The sequence below is a fragment of the Glycine soja genome, unplaced genomic scaffold (assembly GCF_004193775.1).
Source record: "Glycine soja cultivar W05 unplaced genomic scaffold, ASM419377v2 tig00105717_1_pilon, whole genome shotgun sequence".
Lineage (NCBI taxonomy): Eukaryota > Viridiplantae > Streptophyta > Magnoliopsida > Fabales > Fabaceae > Glycine > Glycine soja.
Window position 1 is genome coordinate 70220 of NW_021144571.1, and position 18135 is coordinate 88354.

Here is an 18135-nt window from a genome sequence, read left to right on the forward strand (position 1 = left end):
CTGTAGTTGTCTTTTCTCTATTATTTCAATCACACAAATCAGGTAATTAAAATAAAAAATGAATATTAGACTATTAGTCCATGACTCCATGACCCTTTAGTTCTTTATATTTTGATATTTTGTTAAAATTATTTTCCTTTTCAATATAAATAAAATATTGGTATTTTTAAAGTAAAGGTAATATGGGAATAAAAAAAGTTATCACTTATTTCATCCGATCACTTTCCAAACAGTTGATCAAGAACTTTCTTCCATTCCATTATAAAATATCTAAACAATGAAATAGAACTTTTATTCTATTATGTTTTGTTTCTCTCCAATTTGTTCCATTTCATTTCCTTCCACCAATTCAAATAAAACCTTAGAGACTCTTTCTACTGTAAAAACTAGTTGAATGTTGCTTAGTTGTGGGATAAAGTGTGTTTGGTTTGTAGATGGCACAACTTTCAAGACACCTCAATGGAAAAGCTTGTGTGTTGTTGCTTTGGGTCAAACCTCAGTTTGAGCATTTGAAACATGAAAACAAACACACCTATAGAAGTCAATAATGTTTAGATGGGATATGGAGTTTTGAACTTATAATGTTTTATGTTGTTTTGAAGTAGACATTGGAGAACTTTACTTTTATGCTTTTCCTTTTCTTAGTTGTTCACAATATTTTCTTCAGCGCTTATCCTATGGTGTTTTTATGTATTTAACAGAGGGATCATGCCAAAAAGAGATTGGATAGTCATCACTTTGAACCTAATGGAAGTAGCGGTAAACTGCCCTGTTATCTGATAATATATTTAGAAAACTTTTCTGTAGTCAGTATTATATTTTTTTCATGCTTGATGTTTTTAACTGTCGTGTTTTGAAGGTTTGTATGGCCAGCATAGTGTGAAGAAGCTGAAGCCAACAAAACAATCCCTTGATAATTTTGACAATGTTGCTCCAATAGCTAATTCTATTCCCTCCCCTGCTGCTTCGCAAATGAGTAACATGTCCAGTCCAAGTAAATTTATTAGAATCATTAGTGGTGGACGAGATAGGGGGAGGAAAGCCAAAGCACTTAAGGTAATTTTGCTGGGAACTTAGATGGTTGTGTGGTAGCAAAGTGTCTGTTGTCACCGTACTGATCTTTTTATTTGCATTTTTGGTTTAATAATTCTTGTAGGTTTCTGTGGGACAGCCTGGTTCTGGAAGTCCTTGGTCACTATTTGAAGAGCAGGTTGTTTGTTGTTCGATAGTTATCTCAACTTAACTCTTGTCATGTTTTGGAGTAAATATTTGAACTTAGTGACTTGCATAAAGTTGTTATCTATTATCCAATGTTGCAGGCTCTTGTTGTCCTGGTGCATGATATGGGTCCAAACTGGGAGCTTGTTAGTGATGCTATCAACAGTACTAGAGAAGGGTTTAGGTCGTATGACTTGACCCGTATGACATGACCCATAGGCCCACAACGTTTAAAAACCCTTGGAAAAAAGAAAGGTTGAGTTTGGACCATGATCTGACCAGACCCAAAGCCCAAAATGTTTGAAAAACCCTTATAAAAGTATTGTATTCTCGAGATATAAAATTGTGACCAATTACTAAACTAAACACTGCACCCCAACAATACTGAGGTACTCTTCCAGTGACCCTGCAACAACCATCACTGGCAGCTGTGATCATCTCTGGTGGCGATGACCGTCTCCAACAAACTTGTCTCCTTTATTTCACTCTTTTTAGTTTTTGTCTATATTTTTTTTTTTTGTCCACCATTGCTTCTGCCATAGGTCCACCATATGTATATGGCAGATTTTTGGCTTACAGCCATAAGCTGTCATCCACTATTGATAACCTTGGTGTTTTTAAGAATTATGTTAATGACTTTATGTGATGAGATTTTGAGACTTTGATAATTGTTATGACATTGTTTTTTTTTCTGAGATTGATGATATTTACTTGAATTTTAGTTTATTATTATATTGTTTTTTTTAGATTAGTGATTTGGAAAATTGGTCTTCCGGTTCTTGATTTGTATCCCGATTCAATTACCATGCTTCTGCCATAGGCCATCATGCCATCTGCCGTATGTGTATTGCGGATTTGTGGATTTTTAGCTCACCGCCATAGGCTGTTATTTGCTATTGATAAACCTTGATTGGGAAACTGAGCAGTTGTAGAAGGGGAAATCCTTGGAAGGAGTATTCTCCCTTTTCTGTTTTCCACTCAGTCAATCATGACAGAACTGTTCTTTCTTTTCTCCTTTATTTCTCAGCTATCTTTCTCATGGATCTGTAATTGAAGGAATACAATTTTGCAATATTTCCAGTGTATCTTTCGGAAACCAAAAGAGTGCAAGGAGCGTCACAAAATTTTAATGGATAGAACTTCTGGGGATGGTGCAGATAGCGCGGAAGACTCAGGGTCTTCTCAGTCTTATTCGTCTACACTACCTGGAATTCCAAAGGCATGAATACTTTTATTATTTGGTTTAATTACTCATTTGGTCTTTATAGTTACAAAAAATTTCCCTTTTTGTCCCTACACACATTTTTTAATCTTTTTTATTCCCTACACATATCATTTTAATCCCTTTAAGTCCTGTTTGGACTAACAAGGATTAAAAATGATATGAGTAGGGACTAAAAGGGGATGCTTTGAAGCATTGGGACTAAAAGGGAAAGTTTTTGTAACTATAGAGAGACCAAATGATTAATTAAACCTTATTATTTCTTAATTTTTATTATGCGTTCACACATACATATTAGTAGATCCTCATTGTTTGATTGGTTTTACATTTTTGTATCTTTAGCAGGGTAGTGCCCGACAGTTGTTTCAACGTTTGCAAGGACCAATGGAGGAGGATACTCTGAAGTCTCATTTTGATAAAATTATCAAGATTGGGCAGAAGCAACGTTACCACAAGAATCAGGTTTTAATCAAAATCTTATATTAGGTGGATTCTAATATACAATTGTAGTGACATTTAAAAATGGTATTTATTTTAAGTCAATCACTTTTATGACTAGTTAAATATGATGATTAGTTAATTCAAATATCCGACAAACTTAATTTATATACAGTTGAAACTTGAATTTAGTGATGCTTGTAGTTGTATGAATGCCATTTTAAGATTAGATCTGCTTGTATTGCAATGGCCTAATTGTATTACATTGTGCGTGAGAGAGTGTATTGGTAAAAACTCAAGTCCCACATCGGCTAGAGATAAGACCAAGATAAAATATATGTGGGGGGCAACCCTCAGTCAATGACTTTTAGTTAGGCCCATAACCCATATTCTAAGACTAAAGAACAGAACAAAGAAGAGAGAACTCTCCTCCAAGGGTTTCCCCTTCACACGATTTCTCTTTTCACCAAAAACTAGTTGTCAACTTACAAATGTTGACAGACCTGAATGAATTCCCTCTCATTCAGTCGTATTTATTTGTCACTTACTCTAACTATTATTCTTAACTTTTGGAATTTTGGCTTAAGACCTAACTCAACTCCCACAAAACCAGCTTGTAAGGTGAGGATTGTCCAAGGTTTATGAGCTCTATTTAAGCCATATCTCTAGTTGATGCGGGACTGAAGCACCACCCTTGGGGCTACAGTTAAGGCAACCCCCAAAGAGGCTGCAACTAAGGCTGGTTGGGGATAACTGTAATTAAGGTGGCTTTCCAACCAGTGTTTTCAAATAGAGCGCATCATGATGTTATAAAGCTATCACGCTGTGGTTTTCAGGGAAAACACAATTGTGATGGCGTCGTGTTGCATAAGCCGCAAAAAAGGCAATCGTGGCTGCTTTGCTCCTCTTGGCTGTCATGCGTGTTGTGGATCTTGCGAAGGGGAGAAGTTTCTCCGTCCACAATCGTGGAGGCAGTTTCAAATTAGGGTTATGAAGGAGATGTTTGGTTTGGGCTTGCGGGTCAAATGGAAATTGGGCTCACTGCTTTGTTAAACTGAGTAGGTTGGGCTCACGTGCCTTTTTAAAACATAATATAAGGATTCGGATTTGCTTTTGTTTTATTCATACTACTACTAAAACTCAAGTGCCTTAACTTGGGCTCAAGTTCCTTTTGAGTTTTTATTTCTATTGCATTAAATCCTTCCTTCCTCCCAAAACTTCTCTACGTTAACCCTTCCTCCCAAAACTAAGAATCGCCAAGCCTTCATCTCCAATCCAGTCTCCAGTCTTCCCAGAACATTTCTTCACTCCTCAATAGCTTGTGCAGCCTGTGTTTCAACTCTGAAACCTTGCAAGAATATAAAAGATTGTATTTTGTTGGTTTTGAGGAGGAAATTATAAAAAACAGATGAGAGAAGAGAGACAATACATATGCAGAGGAAATAGAATTATTCTATTCTAATTCAAATTGTTCTCAGCAACGATACAATAAATAGTAAAAGATAAACTAATTAGATAACAAGATATTAGCAAAGCAGAATATTAAAACTAACTTGCTCCTTAAAGATAAGAGGAACCACTTATTGACTAGGCTAATCCATTAAAACTGACTTATTCCTAAAATATAGGAAATCAACTTATTTACTAAATCCTATTTTAAAAACTGAAAAATAAAATATTATGCAGTTACAAAAGTATATCTCCAACACTCCTCCTTGCTTTTGGAACTGTAAACTCCAATTCTTTGATTTCAAGTTTGTTGATAGGTAGTGACTTTGTAAACATGTCAACCAGTTGATCTTTAGACCTACAATAAATTAAGTTCACTTCACCACTTTGTTGCATCTTTATCAAATAATAGAACTTGATGTTGAAATGTTTAGTCTTCTCATGACACACGAGATTGTTTGCAATAGCAATGGCTACTTGATTATCAATAAAAATTCCAGTTTTGTTCTTTTGAGCAAATAGAATGTTTGGCCTTGTTGTAGTGAGATACATTAGACATCCAATCAAGCTCCCATAATATCCTTCATCAATGTTATCAACACCTTCTTCTTTTTGGAACTTCTCCTTTTGATTCATTAGTGTGCTAGCAGATTTGCATTCCTCCATTTGAAACTTCTTCAAATTTTCTTTTGCATATTTCCTTTTTTTCATGTTTAGCATTCTTTCAAGATGGCAATGATCAAGTCTCTTGTGCTTGAATTCCGTGGGTGTGACTTGAGTGAAATAGGTTGTATGCTCCTCCTCTGCTGGATCAAATGAGAAGCTTTTACCTTTCATTTTAACCCTTAGAACTTCCCGGCCAAAATTGTCATAGATAAAGCAATGTTGATGTTCAAAGGACACTTTAAATCCCTTTTTAATCAACTGACCTACGCTTAGCAAGTTTTGGTCAATGTTAGGTACATAAAGAACATCTGATATTAATTTGATACCTGAACACGTTGAAATTGCAACAGTTCCTTTTCCTTTTATAGGAATATAGCCACCATTCCCAATTCTGACCTTTGAGACATTAGTTGGCTTCAAATCCTTGAATAAAGTCTTATCATATGTCATGTGGTTCGTACAACCACTATCAATCAACCAACTTTCACTTGATTCACTACTCAAGGTTGATAATTTTTCTTTTTATCCTTACCTTTGTTTTGGTTGTTTGCACTATTTTCGCTGCTTGCTGGCTGGTTCTTCTTGAAAAAATCCTTTTTGCTTTCATCAACTTCATGATGTTTGGTGGGCAAAGCATGTGACACCCTCTACCCCTCACATATATATTAATAAAGGAATAAAAATTCAAATATTAATTAAAAGTATTTTTAAAACATTTTTAAATACAAGCTTTTCAAATGGGTAAAAGGCTCACATTCACTTTCTTCTACATCATATTCAAACTTGTCCAAATAAATAATAAAGTCATCTCGACACAAAGTAGGTCATCTAAGTTTCATACAATTAATATAGAACCTATATCCTAATGTCACATCCTATCAAAGCGTGGTGTTCTCGTGTCCTCTAGCATGAGGTTCTTCATATCCCCCGAACACAAAGTTCAATATCATCACAGGATCCAAACACAAATAACAAACCGGGAGTGAGTTATCACATTTCTAACTACTACAGAGAAACAACACAACATATAGTAGCCAAATACAATTTATTTAGCATATCTCACATTATTTCATCACTTTGCCTTTCATCAATCACACTTTTCATCCATCAATCACACCTTTCAATCATCAATCACAATACACAGGAATCACACACTCCGATCAAGACATAATAACACATCAATTTCATAATAAACAATTAGCAAGCGTATGCAACAGTTATGCTAAGACTCAAGCTTATATGCAATGTGGTACCATGTCAATGAAAAACCTCGGCGGGCGCCTAGGAGTACATGACAAGACAAGCCACACAATAGTAAGTCAAGTCACTCTCACTAGGTAATATCATAGGGAGACCAGTCAGGGTCACAGTGTTTTGCGAGAATTCTCCAACCATATGAGATCAACATAGGCTTAAAGGAGCACTCAAACCGTGTGACCCCCATGGCCTACACTCCGAAGAGTCCGTCAGGGCCTCTCCCTCCTGATTCAGGTCCAACCAAGAAAATATTTTAGCACACAGACTCTATCTATGAACTGTACAAAACACATGACTTCTCAATTGTTCTCAAAATAATTTTAACTCGTCGTCCTTTAAGGGTCTTATCATTAACTCGTCGCCCTTAAAGGGACTTAACATTAACTCGTCGCCCTAAAAGGAACTTAACATCAACTCGTCGCCCTAAAAGGGACTTAGCATTAACTCGTCGCCCTTGAAGGGACTTATGATCGTGTGATTGTACAATTCATAGTTCACAACTCAATGCACATATATATCTCAATCGTATACATACTCAATTTATCACATACACTTAATCCCAATCACAATGGTATAATCTCAATTTAACATGTTATCACACCTCATGAATCATGTACACTTTACCTATGAAAAATTATAATTCAATAAACATCCCAAAATAAACCCAAATTTAGTTCTCTAAAGATCCCTACACATGTTAGCGATAGTAACATTTCTAGCGGTTCCCTTAGATTCCTTCAGTTATTCCTCCGACTGTTCCGATAGAATTCCCAAACGCCAGAGAGACGGAGAAGAGATTGAAACCTCCACTTGTACTGTCTTCATCCGATTCCTTTTTCTCCCACCACGAATATTATCCCAAAAATCCCAATGGTGGAACTGTGCGCAATTGAATTTCGAACAACATATCCAAATTTCATGGAAATCCAACGGTTAACGAATTCGGGATCGTAGTTTTACCGAGATAGTTTTGGGTTTCTGCAGGAAAATAAAAGGCTACAATGCGAAGGGTTTTCCTCTAAGCTCAGACATAATATCAAAATTCCCAACGGTGAGAATGCTCGTAATTGGGTTGCAAACGTGGTGTTCAAATTTCACAATGATCCAACGGTGAATGAGCCTGAGATCGTCATTTTTCTAAGACAGGTTTGGTGGGCTACGGGAAAAAGAAAGGGTTTTGAGAGGAGAATGGGAAAAACGAAAATGAGGCCAAAAAGAGGCATCTGACTTAACATAACTATTTATACCTAGGTACTCAGCCTATTATTTGCTCTATATTTATTTATTTATTTTATAAAAACAAACTCTATTTTATTTTCTATCAAACAAATAAATGAAATACCCTTTTTATTTTCTCTCAAATCATTATTTTAATTAATAATTATATTTTCTTATTTATTTATTTATAAAATCTCATCATTTTTCTAAAACTTTATTTATTTATAAATAACAATCCTTTTTAATCTAGATTACAAAAATTGAGATGTTACAAAGTACCTTCGACAACACGATCTTGCCTCATCAACCTTCGCTGCTCTTGAGCTTGCAGGGCATGTAGCACTTCTGCCAATGTGATTTTTGACAGATCCTTTGTGTTCTCCAATGAAGTTATAGATGCTTCATACCTCTCTGGCACCGTTACCAAAATTTTCTCTACAATTCTCGAATCAGCAAAATCACTTCCCAACAACTTTATCTTGTTAGCAATACCCAATAATTTGTTTGACTATTCTTCGATTGTCTCTCTCTTGCATCCTTTGAAGCTCAAATTCCCTCCTTAAATTCAGCACTTGCATGCTTCGTATTCTATCATCTCCAGCGTATTCCTCTTTCAGATAATCCCAAATTGCTTTGGGTGATTTAAGAGTCATGATTCTGATGAATATCATTTGTGAAACACCAGTGAACAAACATGACCTCGCCTTTGCCTTCTTCATCTTTCTTTCCTTGTGATTTTTAATTTGGGCCATGGTGGGATTTTCAGGCAGTGGATATATTTCATAATCCTCTTCCACAGTATCCCACAAATCCAAAGACTCCATGTAGGATTGCATTTTCACTTCCCAAAGATCATAATTCTCTCCATCAAAGATTGGAAGAGTTATGTGGGTAAAACTTGCTTCACCTTCCATGGTACAGGATCCCGTAAGAATAAGGCTCTCGATACCAATTGTTGGTTTTGATGAGGAAATTATAAAAAATAGAGGAGAGAAGAGAGACAATACGTATGCAGAGGAAATAGAATTATTCTATTCTAATTCAAATTGTTCTCAACAGCGATACAATAAATAGTAAAAGATAAACTAATTAGATAACAAGATATTAGCAAAACAAAATATTAAAACTAACTTGCTCCTTAAAGATAAGGGGAGCCACTTATTGACTAGGCTAATCCATTAAAACTGACTTATTCCTAAAATATAGGAAATCAACTTATATACTAAATCCTATTTTAAAAATTGAAAAATAAAATATTATGTAGTTATAAAAGTATATCTCCAACATATTTCTTAATTGATGGGAAAAGAACAGAACAAAGTCCTCTAAAGGTTTCCCCCTCACGAAGGATTTTTCCTTTCACAGCAAACTAATGTTCAATTTACGAATGGTAACTGGCAGATCTGAATGAATTTCCTTACCTTAAGTCTTCCTATTTTTTTGTCACTAACTAACTCTAAAACTAATATTCTAATTATCCTTAATTAACTCCCCCTTCCTACGGTCCTAATGGTAACCTTTTTAGAATCTGTATCTATTGGTTTATTTCCTGGTTGATTTCTAGAGTGCAGTTACCTCTGAAGAAGTCGGACATTTAATCATAATTTTTGTCATTTTTTAAATTCTGATTTTAATGTGATTATGCAGCAAACAGCATAACTTTTTTATATCCTGTTGGCACTTTTCCTGCTGATTTTGTATGGTAATATCTTACCGATATGGGACATACACTGCTGGTTGGTTTAATTATTTTTGAAGAATATTATTGATGTGTATCTATGAGCAGGGTGGTAGCTGTAAGAATTTTAAAACCTTTTAATAACAGCTGATTTGAAATTCTTTTGTTTAAATGCAGAATGATAACCAACCATTAGTACCTGTCCATAATTCACACGGGATTGCTCTTTCCCAAATCTGCCCGAACAACTTGAAAGGAAATGTTTTGACATAAGTTCTATTTGATTTGATTTGATTTTTTTGTTGGGTGGTGGTGGTGGTTAGCATTGAAGTTTTAAAGTTATGAATACTATTGTATTATTGTCTATGCCACAACTAGGGTTACCTTGAATTTTTCACATTCTGGTTGTACATTATTGTTTTGTTTGGCACAATCACAAGTATCTTAACCATTTTTGAGTTCTGGTGAAGGCCACTTGATCTTTGTGATACAAATCAAACAAGCCCAGATGTCCTGTCTCTTGGGTATCAAGGCTCTCTTGCTGGTGGTTTACCTATGTCAAATCATAGTTCTGTTTCATCTGTGCATCCTTCAGCTGGGCTAAATTCATCACTTCCATCATCTTCTGGTATTGGTCTTAGCAATAACTTAACATCATCTGGTCCATTGGCAGCCCCTGCCAGGTTAGCACATTTTATAACTGGAGATTCTTGCTATGCAATTATTAAATACACATAATTAGTTATTCAATGCTAGGGACTGCATGTGTTTTCAGGGATAGTAGATATGGAGTTTCACGAACTCCACCTTTATCAGTTGACGAACAGAAGAGAATACAACAATATAATCAGATGATATCTAGCAGAAACATGCCGCAATCTACCATGTCTGTTCCTGGATCTCTTTCAGGAAGTGATCTTGGTGGTGTGCGAATGTTGCCTGGTGGAAATGGTATGGGCATGTTGGGGTGGGATTAACAGAAGCATTAGACCAGGGTTTCAGGGAGTGCCATCATCATCTATGCTTAGTTCTGGAGGCATGCCTTCTTCTAGTATGGTGGGGATTCCAAGCCCTGTAAATATGCATGCTGGAGTTGGTGCTGGACAAGGAAACTCAATGCTGAGACCTCGGGAGACTGTACATATGATGAGGGTGAGAAGTGCTCTGGTTCTCTCTTCAAATTTAATTGGTTCTATTGGTGATAATTAACATTTTGGGGTTGGAATTTCTGCTTTTGGCTATGAAACTTAATATCCATCCAATTTAGCATCCCAGTTATTACAATGTTTCCAATAGTTTCTCAACTTGGTTGGGCAATAAGTTCATAGCAAGTCAGTTCTATTTTGATTGATCTTGCCTTTGTGCATCAATTAACATTTATGGTGATCCTATTTATTTTAACCAATGATTTTTCTTACAATTAGATATGTTTCTTACAATTTTTGTCATCAGACTCTTCAACATATTTTAAAATTTTACGAGATATATTTAAGAAAAAAAAAAGAAAAGTTAGATATGTTTCTCAATATTTATGGGCCTGTGCTGTGCAGAGTATTTAGTTTGGGAAAATAATTATATTTATTTTATATCATATCCATTTTAATAATTAAAGAATAATGTTTTTTTATAAATACTAAAAACTATTATTTGAGTATATAATAATTTAAGAATATAATATATTTTATAATTACTACGTAAAAATAGTTTTGTAAATTGAATTAATAGAGTAGATGGAAAAAATTGCGTAACAGTGAGGAAATTTTGCAATTTTTTTTACTAAATTACATAAAAGTTTTACAATAAGAAATTTTTCAGTAAAAAAAAATTATAAAGTTTTTAAAATATTATGACAATGAAGTAAAAAAATTATAAACAAATAATAAATAAAATGCTCCCCAAATTTAATTGGAATGAAAAAAATAGAAACAAGAATTTAAATTTGCTGATAAAACAATCTTCAATAAATCTTTAGTTAGGCGAGAAGAGACAGAATATAGGGAAAAATTTTCATATTAAAATTATTATGATAATAAACTAGAGAAAGGTTTGACATATATATATCTTAGCAATTCAAATATCAAAATACTTTCACGCAAAAAGTTCATACATGTGTACATGTTTTTAATGTTTAACAATTCAGATGTTAATATGTTTTCTCATAAAAATACTGTTATACGGTATGAAATTCTAAAGTACGAAAAACAAGAAAGATGATGCATAATTATTTAAAGAAAAATAAATAAAACTTCAATAGATAAATCTTTTGTAATAAAATTCTGCTTATCTTGGTAGCTATCTATATTACCCAAATCAAATAAACAAAAGCTAATAAGAATTACTGCTGGTAAATGCTACATTTTTCTTGTTTTGGTAGTGCCGCATATTGCCTCTTCAAAACTTTCAATTCTTTCGAATCTTTCTTTTGAAAATTTGAGATCTGCTTTAATTTGCTTCTTAGTTGTTTAACATTTTGACAACATTTCACAAATGAAAGTTAGAACAATAATGATTTGATTCATTTTAGAATTTAAAGTTTTCTCTAGTTTATTATCATAAGACCCCACAAGAAAGCTTTCATGGTGATCCCTACAAATTTCTCTAAACCTTGCCTAAGATGGTTTTTCCAAAAGTCGACTTAGAATCTATAGAATTTAAGATAATTTTTCTAATTACAATCTTAGAATTTAAAAAAACCTACAGTAATATTTTTTTATCAAATAAAAACTCACCATAATTGACTATAGAATTTACAAATCATATTTGATAAAAATCGTCTCTCTTCCCAACATGATGATATTTTGTTACTCAATAAAATTAATTTTAAATTCATGATTTATTTGGTGAAAAAAATCTTAAAACTTAAAAGAAAGTCACATTTTCCCCCTAATTACGCCATGCAATAATATTAAAAAATTCAAATGAAATTTTAAATTAAATTATATATGAAGATTATTTTAATTTCTGATGATACGCTAATCTTAATTATTTTACTTTACCAGAACTTCTTAATATCAAATATAGATAATATTTCTATAAAAACAAAAAAATTAACATCGAATAAATATATATACATATACGCTTAATTTATCAACTTACGTTGCATGTAAATATAAAAACAATTATCAAAATTTAAATATTACTTTAACTATATGCACAAAAAATTGGTGAACAAAAATCATTCAAAATTATTATATATGTACCTGTCATAATTGAGAAAGAATTGTAATAAATGCATAGAAAGAAAAAAGAGCTTTTAATTTCATTTAGACATAGTTTGCAAGAAGGCGGAAAATAAATTATGCAAACTTAAGGATATTCATCATTTAGTTACTGGCTTTTCTTGTATAAAATCCAACCTTGGAAAAGAATACCATACATTACACGCATAGGAATTTAATTAATACAGTACAAAATGAACATAACAACAAAAGAAATTGACATGCTAACAAGAAAACTATGAAAATATTGGTGGCAACAGTATATAAGTATGACATACTACATATAAGACCTTCTATTTTATAGCTAAGCCTTATCCCTAAACATAGATACTAACCATTTATTTAAGTTTTAAAAATTGCAAGTATTCACTATTAATTTTTTGGCAATCAACACAAACATTCCACCAATCACCAAATATAAAATACAGCTACACTACTAAAAAAAAGGCTTTTTACGACGGTTACTTAGTGCATTTAACGACGGTTATAAACCGTCATTGTTTAAAACGTCGTTAAAACGGTTATTATCTAATAACCGTCTTTGTATGCTATGTCAGAGTTTACATTCAAAGACGGTTATTTGCTAATAACCATCTTTGAACTGTGTGTCAAATAGGCATTCAAAGACGGTTATTAGCTAATAATCGTCTTTGAAAGGTATGTCAGACTTTACAATCAAAGACGGTTATTTATAAATAACCGTCTTTGAAAGTCGTGTCAAAATAGACATTTAAAGACGGTTATTTGCTAATAGCTGTCTTTAAATACTGTGTCTTTCAAAGACGGTTAATTGTTATTAACTGTCTTTAAATGTTGTACCAAATTTTAGATGGAGCAGTACAATAAACAGGTTTACCACAAATAACCATATATGCTGAATCATTGTCAACCAGTTTCAACTATTAGTATGTGTTTAATAATCATAATTATCTTAAAAATTCATATGAACTGAATCAAGGGACTGAACATGGAAAGCAATGGACTCCGATAATAACTCAGTTTTAACAATAACATCCAAAAAGGGTTCAGTTTCAAAAATCTAATCATAGCAACCTACAAAAAGCTAAAAATACAGCTACAGATGCTAATTACATTAAAATGTTGTGTATATTTATATTTATATGTTTAATTAGCATAAAATATTTAATGTTGCTTAGTACAGTGTGATTTCCAAGGAAAACATTGTAGGTTATTGCAAGATTCTGTCCATTTACTAGTGCAGGCGCCTCCAACCCCATCACAACACTTGCATACAACTCCAAGCGTTGCAAAAATCTTTGAGTACCCTGCAATTACATCACATAATAAATCAATAAACAGCCAAAAAAGAATTTAACTAGAATGAACTAATAAAATCATAGATTGTTATATATAGTAATAACTTTTTTATATGAAAAAATCTGTTGGAGATATTAAAAAATCTAACTGATCATATTAAAAAATCAGTGCTAGTTGGTATACATAATAAGAGTATATTAATTTTTATGATAATTATTTTAAAAATTATATCTAAGAGAAATTCTAATTAGTTAATGATATAATTATCTTTGTATTAAAAATTGGACACCGCAACAAAATCAACTAGCACTGATTTTGTTAACCTGCATGTGCAAATCCTCTGATTTTGTTAACTTGTTAAACATTCTTTAATTTTTATTATTTCTATTGTTTTCTAGTACACCAGTACACCCGTTTCTCCTTCACGAGGATTGAAAATATTATTTATCTTAAATATTAATATAGATTTATGTTTTATATTAACAAAATAAAAGCAAAACTCATTATGTACTGAGTTTTAAAGAATGAGAAATTAACTTGTTAAGATTCTTTTCTAAAATGTTTTTTATTTCTCCCATTTATTATATTTTAAAAACTATATTTTACCATATACTTTAATAAATTATATATCTATAATTGACAACAATAATTAAGTCAAGTATATATAGGATATATATATATATATATATATATATATATAATTATCATATGAAAAAATTAATATAGTTTTTCAAATATCTTTTAAAGTCGTCTATGCTAGAAAATTAAGAATATACTTATTATTTTATTTTAAATAACAAATTATAATTAATAAGTAAAGTCATTTCAGAAGGGAGTGAGAAGATATGGAAGTGGCAATGATTACCGCAGCAAGTAGACCAATCTCCACAGATGCAAACAGTACTCCAAAGAATGCTCCAGCGCATGCAAGAAAGTCTATCTTATCAACCTTCCAAATTTTGTAAGCTTCACTGAGGTCAATGAGTCCTGGTAGGGCAGAGAGAATCACAGAAGCAAGAATAGTTGTTGGAGTATAAATTAAAAATGAAATGGAAAATAATTAGGTTTGACAAAAAAAATAGATAGGGAATGAATATGGTAACTTCGTATATTGTATTAATTAAGTTGAGGGTTTCATATATAATTATAATTATAATTGGTTACTCACAGTAAGGGCAACGACAGCAACCACTAGTCCAATTTTGGCCACTTCTCCAATGTAGGGGTTGTTGAAGTCTAACTGATGGATGGAGCTTGGATTCAACCCCCCTTTTACATGTTTCACAATTTTAACTCCATTTTTATCAGCTCTTGTGATAAACACAATTAGAGTTGACACAACAACAGATACAAGAGGAGAGATTGATGCCAACCAGAATAGTTTCTTCTTCCTTTTACCCTGCCAATTAATTAGCACAAATTAATTTCAAACTAGAGGGAATTGAACAAAGACATAGTAATATTTAAGAGTTGGTTCAGTTATATCGCCTACCAAAAATCTCGTCGTTAGGATGAAGACCAAGAACGAGCATCCCAAGATAAAATTTCGAGGGTTCCACTGTAATTCAACATATATGTTAGCATTGATGATATGCGTATGCATGATGAAATTATATTTATTAGTTCTAGGAAATTTTAATAATTACATTTCTTGTGCCTGTTTAATTTGGAAGCTAATTAGTTATTATTTTACCTTTCCACTAATAAATGGATGCAGAATATGAGTGATTATTTTTTTAAAAAGTTATCAAAAAAAAGTAAATAATAATATTTTTAAAAATAAATCAAATTAAACACGTACCTAATCCATCAGATTTTTTTTAATTAAGGGGACAATAAACAAACAAACAGAAAACAACTACATGTTTTTTAATCATTAAACTTATGCTTAATAATATTTATAATTAAATTTATTATAATAAATGTACTGAATGGTGAATTGGAATCTGGTTCCAAAACTATTGCAGCATGGGATAGGAAATCCACAAGGAACCCAAGTCTGTTAAATTTTAATGGATGGCAAAGTTAAAAAAGATCACTCTCAACCTTATGGGAAACTTATAAAAATATAATGATAGGAATATGAGCATAGTATGTTAATTAATTGTTCACCTGAGGAGTCCGAAGGAAGTCTGAAAGATACCAGCAAAGAGAGTAGCAAGCAAAATCAGCTTTGTATAACCCACTGGATCAGTAGCAGGGTCTACTAATTTCTCCATCATTGAGGATAACAAAAGAGAAACCACTGCCACTGGACCAATTGCTATCTCCCTCGAGGTTCCCATTACAGCATAGATAAGTGGTGGTACCACACTTGTATCTAAATCATTTTATTTCACAAATTAGTAATAAACCAATATCGAGTACTAAATTTATTATTTAAAAAGGCATCATATGGAATGAAAAACAATTGTAATGATAATAAGTAGGAAAAAAAGAAGTGGCTTACAAAGGCCATATTGAGGATCAAGATGTGCCAAGGTGGCATACCCAATGCTCTGCATTGAAAATTGAAAACATCACACAACAAGCAGAAATAGTTCTATATCAATTGCAAGTGGTAGCTTAGCTTAATTATATATAAATTAATTATAATAACATATGCAATATGTATACCTGGGGAATACAAAGACTAGCAATAGTGAGACCTGCAAGAAGATCTTTCCTGAACTTAGTAGCAGTGTAGTTTCTGCCCCAAGCAAGAATTGGAAAAACCACCTGCAGAACTGAAAGGAGGAGTGTGGTGCAGGGTTGATCTATGAGAGAGGAAAGTTTATGTTTATAGTGGGAGATAGTTTTGCTCACAGAATCTGCAACCACACGCCATGGACTTGGGGGCTCATGAGCGTTAAGCACCCACTGAGACCTTATATCCTTCGCGTTCTTCTCAATGTCAACCTGCATGTGCAAATCCTCTGATTTGCAGGTTTCCATAGCTGAAGAAGCCATGTTGAAGTGTTTGGGAGAACTTTGTCTCGTGAAAAACTGACCAACTACATTCTCATGTGATGTGACTTACCTGTGAATTGCAAAGCTATGAAGTTGAAGGACTTGGGGTTAGAAAGCACCTTAAATAACGCAACAAAAGGCCTTGCTTCATTTTCACACCAAATATATATAAAAAAAATACATATATATATATAAAAGAGATATGAACTAAAGGATTCGGGATTCGGCACATATACACTCTTAATTAATGATTCTCACTTTCATACATGAAAATAATATCTCCATCATGAAAGACTTAAATTTATTAATATGAAATTATTCTAACTTAAGTGACGATCATGAGTTTAAATTATGTAACTTACTTAATTCGACTCAAATAATACTTATGAAAAGCTCAAATAATACTTATGAAGGATACTCATAATCTATATTAAAAAAATTAGAGAAAAACTTTTATAATTTTTAATATTACAATTTTTTTTTACTAATAAATGGAAGTAAAAAAAACATAGGAAAGCCAAAAAAAAAGGCAAATAAAAATAGTGTTGTTGGTTCTAAATAAAAAGGAAGAAAAAAAAGGTCAAACAAGTCACAATTAAGAGAAGCTGGCAAATTAAACACGAGGAAAAGAGTTGAAAATAAATCCTACATTAGCATAATTATAAACAAATAAAAAGAGTATACAAGCAAGATTATTACAAGTAGATACTCCATTTTCAGAAAAACAGTTCACTCAAACTACAAGTCCACCATCTCATGATCGTATGGCCTGCCAACAAATTTTAATAAGCTGAAAATGTCTGTTACAGAACATATAACAGGAGTTGACATATGTGCCTCACATCTGATCAATAGGAAGTTGACATATGTACAGAAAAATGATATTCAAGCCAGCATAAAATATATCTCCACCACCTACCAGTTCATAAAAACCAGAGTTAGTGAACTTATTAAATTCAAACTCTAAATTCTGTTGTAACAATTGAGCCTACCCAAGAATAAGGCAACTAAAGCTCAAGCTTTAGAACCACAAACAAAAAATTATTTGTTATTAGCTTTTTGTAAAACAAAAAGTATGACATATGTTAATAAAAACCATTTCATACACTCTGCAAAACCATTTCATACAGTATTTGTAGTGTACTCTCAATGGAAATACACTTATGAGATAACCTCTAATATTTTTTTATCAGTGAAAAACTCTATAAAAAAAGGTAAAACCAAAAGACAGAAACTCCAAGGACCTTATAAGTCCAATCAGCTGAGCCCACTGAGCATCAACAGTACTCCATTGATCCCCTCAATAACCAAAAAAATATGAAATACGGCATGTGAGAATAGGGTCAGAGAGGATAACATTAGCACAGACCATGATATCAAAGATGGTTGACAGACACGAAATCTTGTTTGCAAAACAAGAAAAAAGATTCACTACATAAATAAAAGACATAACTAGTTATATTAGCATCTAAAATACTAGAAAAAAGAAGTGCCAAGTGATGAAATGATAGAAAAGAATAATAAAATCATATATGTCCAAACAA

The 18135-nt window shown here is 32.6% G+C and overlaps 3 protein-coding genes across 3 annotated transcripts; 2 read left to right on the forward strand and 1 right to left on the reverse strand.

Moving 5' to 3' along the window:
* Positions 1 to 416: 416 nt before the first annotated feature.
* On the forward strand, positions 417 to 1894 carry LOC114404679 (chromatin modification-related protein EAF1 B-like). Its single transcript, XM_028367540.1, has 4 exons — positions 417 to 759; positions 860 to 1056; positions 1157 to 1210; positions 1320 to 1894. Exons 2-4 carry the CDS (start codon positions 973 to 975, stop codon positions 1428 to 1430), a joined length of 249 nt encoding a protein of 82 aa, XP_028223341.1. The 5' UTR covers positions 417 to 759; positions 860 to 972; the 3' UTR covers positions 1431 to 1894.
* A 7535-nt stretch (positions 1895 to 9429) lies between these two features.
* On the forward strand, positions 9430 to 10329 carry LOC114404678 (chromatin modification-related protein EAF1 B-like). Its single transcript, XM_028367539.1, has 2 exons — positions 9430 to 9829; positions 9922 to 10329. Exons 1-2 carry the CDS (start codon positions 9702 to 9704, stop codon positions 10121 to 10123), a joined length of 330 nt encoding a protein of 109 aa, XP_028223340.1. The 5' UTR covers positions 9430 to 9701; the 3' UTR covers positions 10124 to 10329.
* Positions 10330 to 13295: 2966 nt separating this feature from the next.
* LOC114404686 (sulfate transporter 2.1-like) lies at positions 13296 to 16837 on the reverse strand. Its single transcript, XM_028367544.1, has 9 exons — positions 16259 to 16837; positions 16092 to 16140; positions 15755 to 15962; positions 15602 to 15641; positions 15135 to 15200; positions 14811 to 15041; positions 14508 to 14678; positions 13525 to 13650; positions 13296 to 13403 (listed from the first exon to the last, which is right to left on the reverse strand). Exons 1-9 carry the CDS (start codon positions 16589 to 16591, stop codon positions 13296 to 13298), a joined length of 1332 nt encoding a protein of 443 aa, XP_028223345.1. The 5' UTR covers positions 16592 to 16837.
* Between the last annotated feature and the right edge of the window lie 1298 nt (positions 16838 to 18135).

Excerpts from the sequence above, each read along its gene's own strand:
- LOC114404678 (XM_028367539.1), top strand. The coding sequence starts at position 9,702 with ATGTCAAATCATAGTTCTGTTTCATCTGTGCATCCTTCAGCTGGGCTA. Across the intron at positions 9,830-9,921 it reads CCATTGGCAGCCCCTGCCAG|GGATAGTAGATATGGAGTTT; the intron begins GTTAGCACATTT and ends ATGTGTTTTCAG.
- LOC114404679 (XM_028367540.1), top strand. The coding sequence starts at position 973 with ATGAGTAACATGTCCAGTCCAAGTAAATTTATTAGAATCATTAGTGGT. Across the intron at positions 1,057-1,156 it reads GGAAAGCCAAAGCACTTAAG|GTTTCTGTGGGACAGCCTGG; the intron begins GTAATTTTGCTG and ends TAATTCTTGTAG. Across the intron at positions 1,211-1,319 it reads GGTCACTATTTGAAGAGCAG|GCTCTTGTTGTCCTGGTGCA; the intron begins GTTGTTTGTTGT and ends CCAATGTTGCAG.
- LOC114404686 (XM_028367544.1), bottom strand. The coding sequence starts at position 16,591 with ATGGCTTCTTCAGCTATGGAAACCTGCAAATCAGAGGATTTGCACATG. Across the intron at positions 15,963-16,091 it reads TGATCCTCAATATGGCCTTT|ATACAAGTGTGGTACCACCA; the intron begins GTAAGCCACTTC and ends AAAATGATTTAG. Across the intron at positions 15,642-15,754 it reads ACTTCCTTCGGACTCCTCAG|ACTTGGGTTCCTTGTGGATT; the intron begins GTGAACAATTAA and ends AAAATTTAACAG.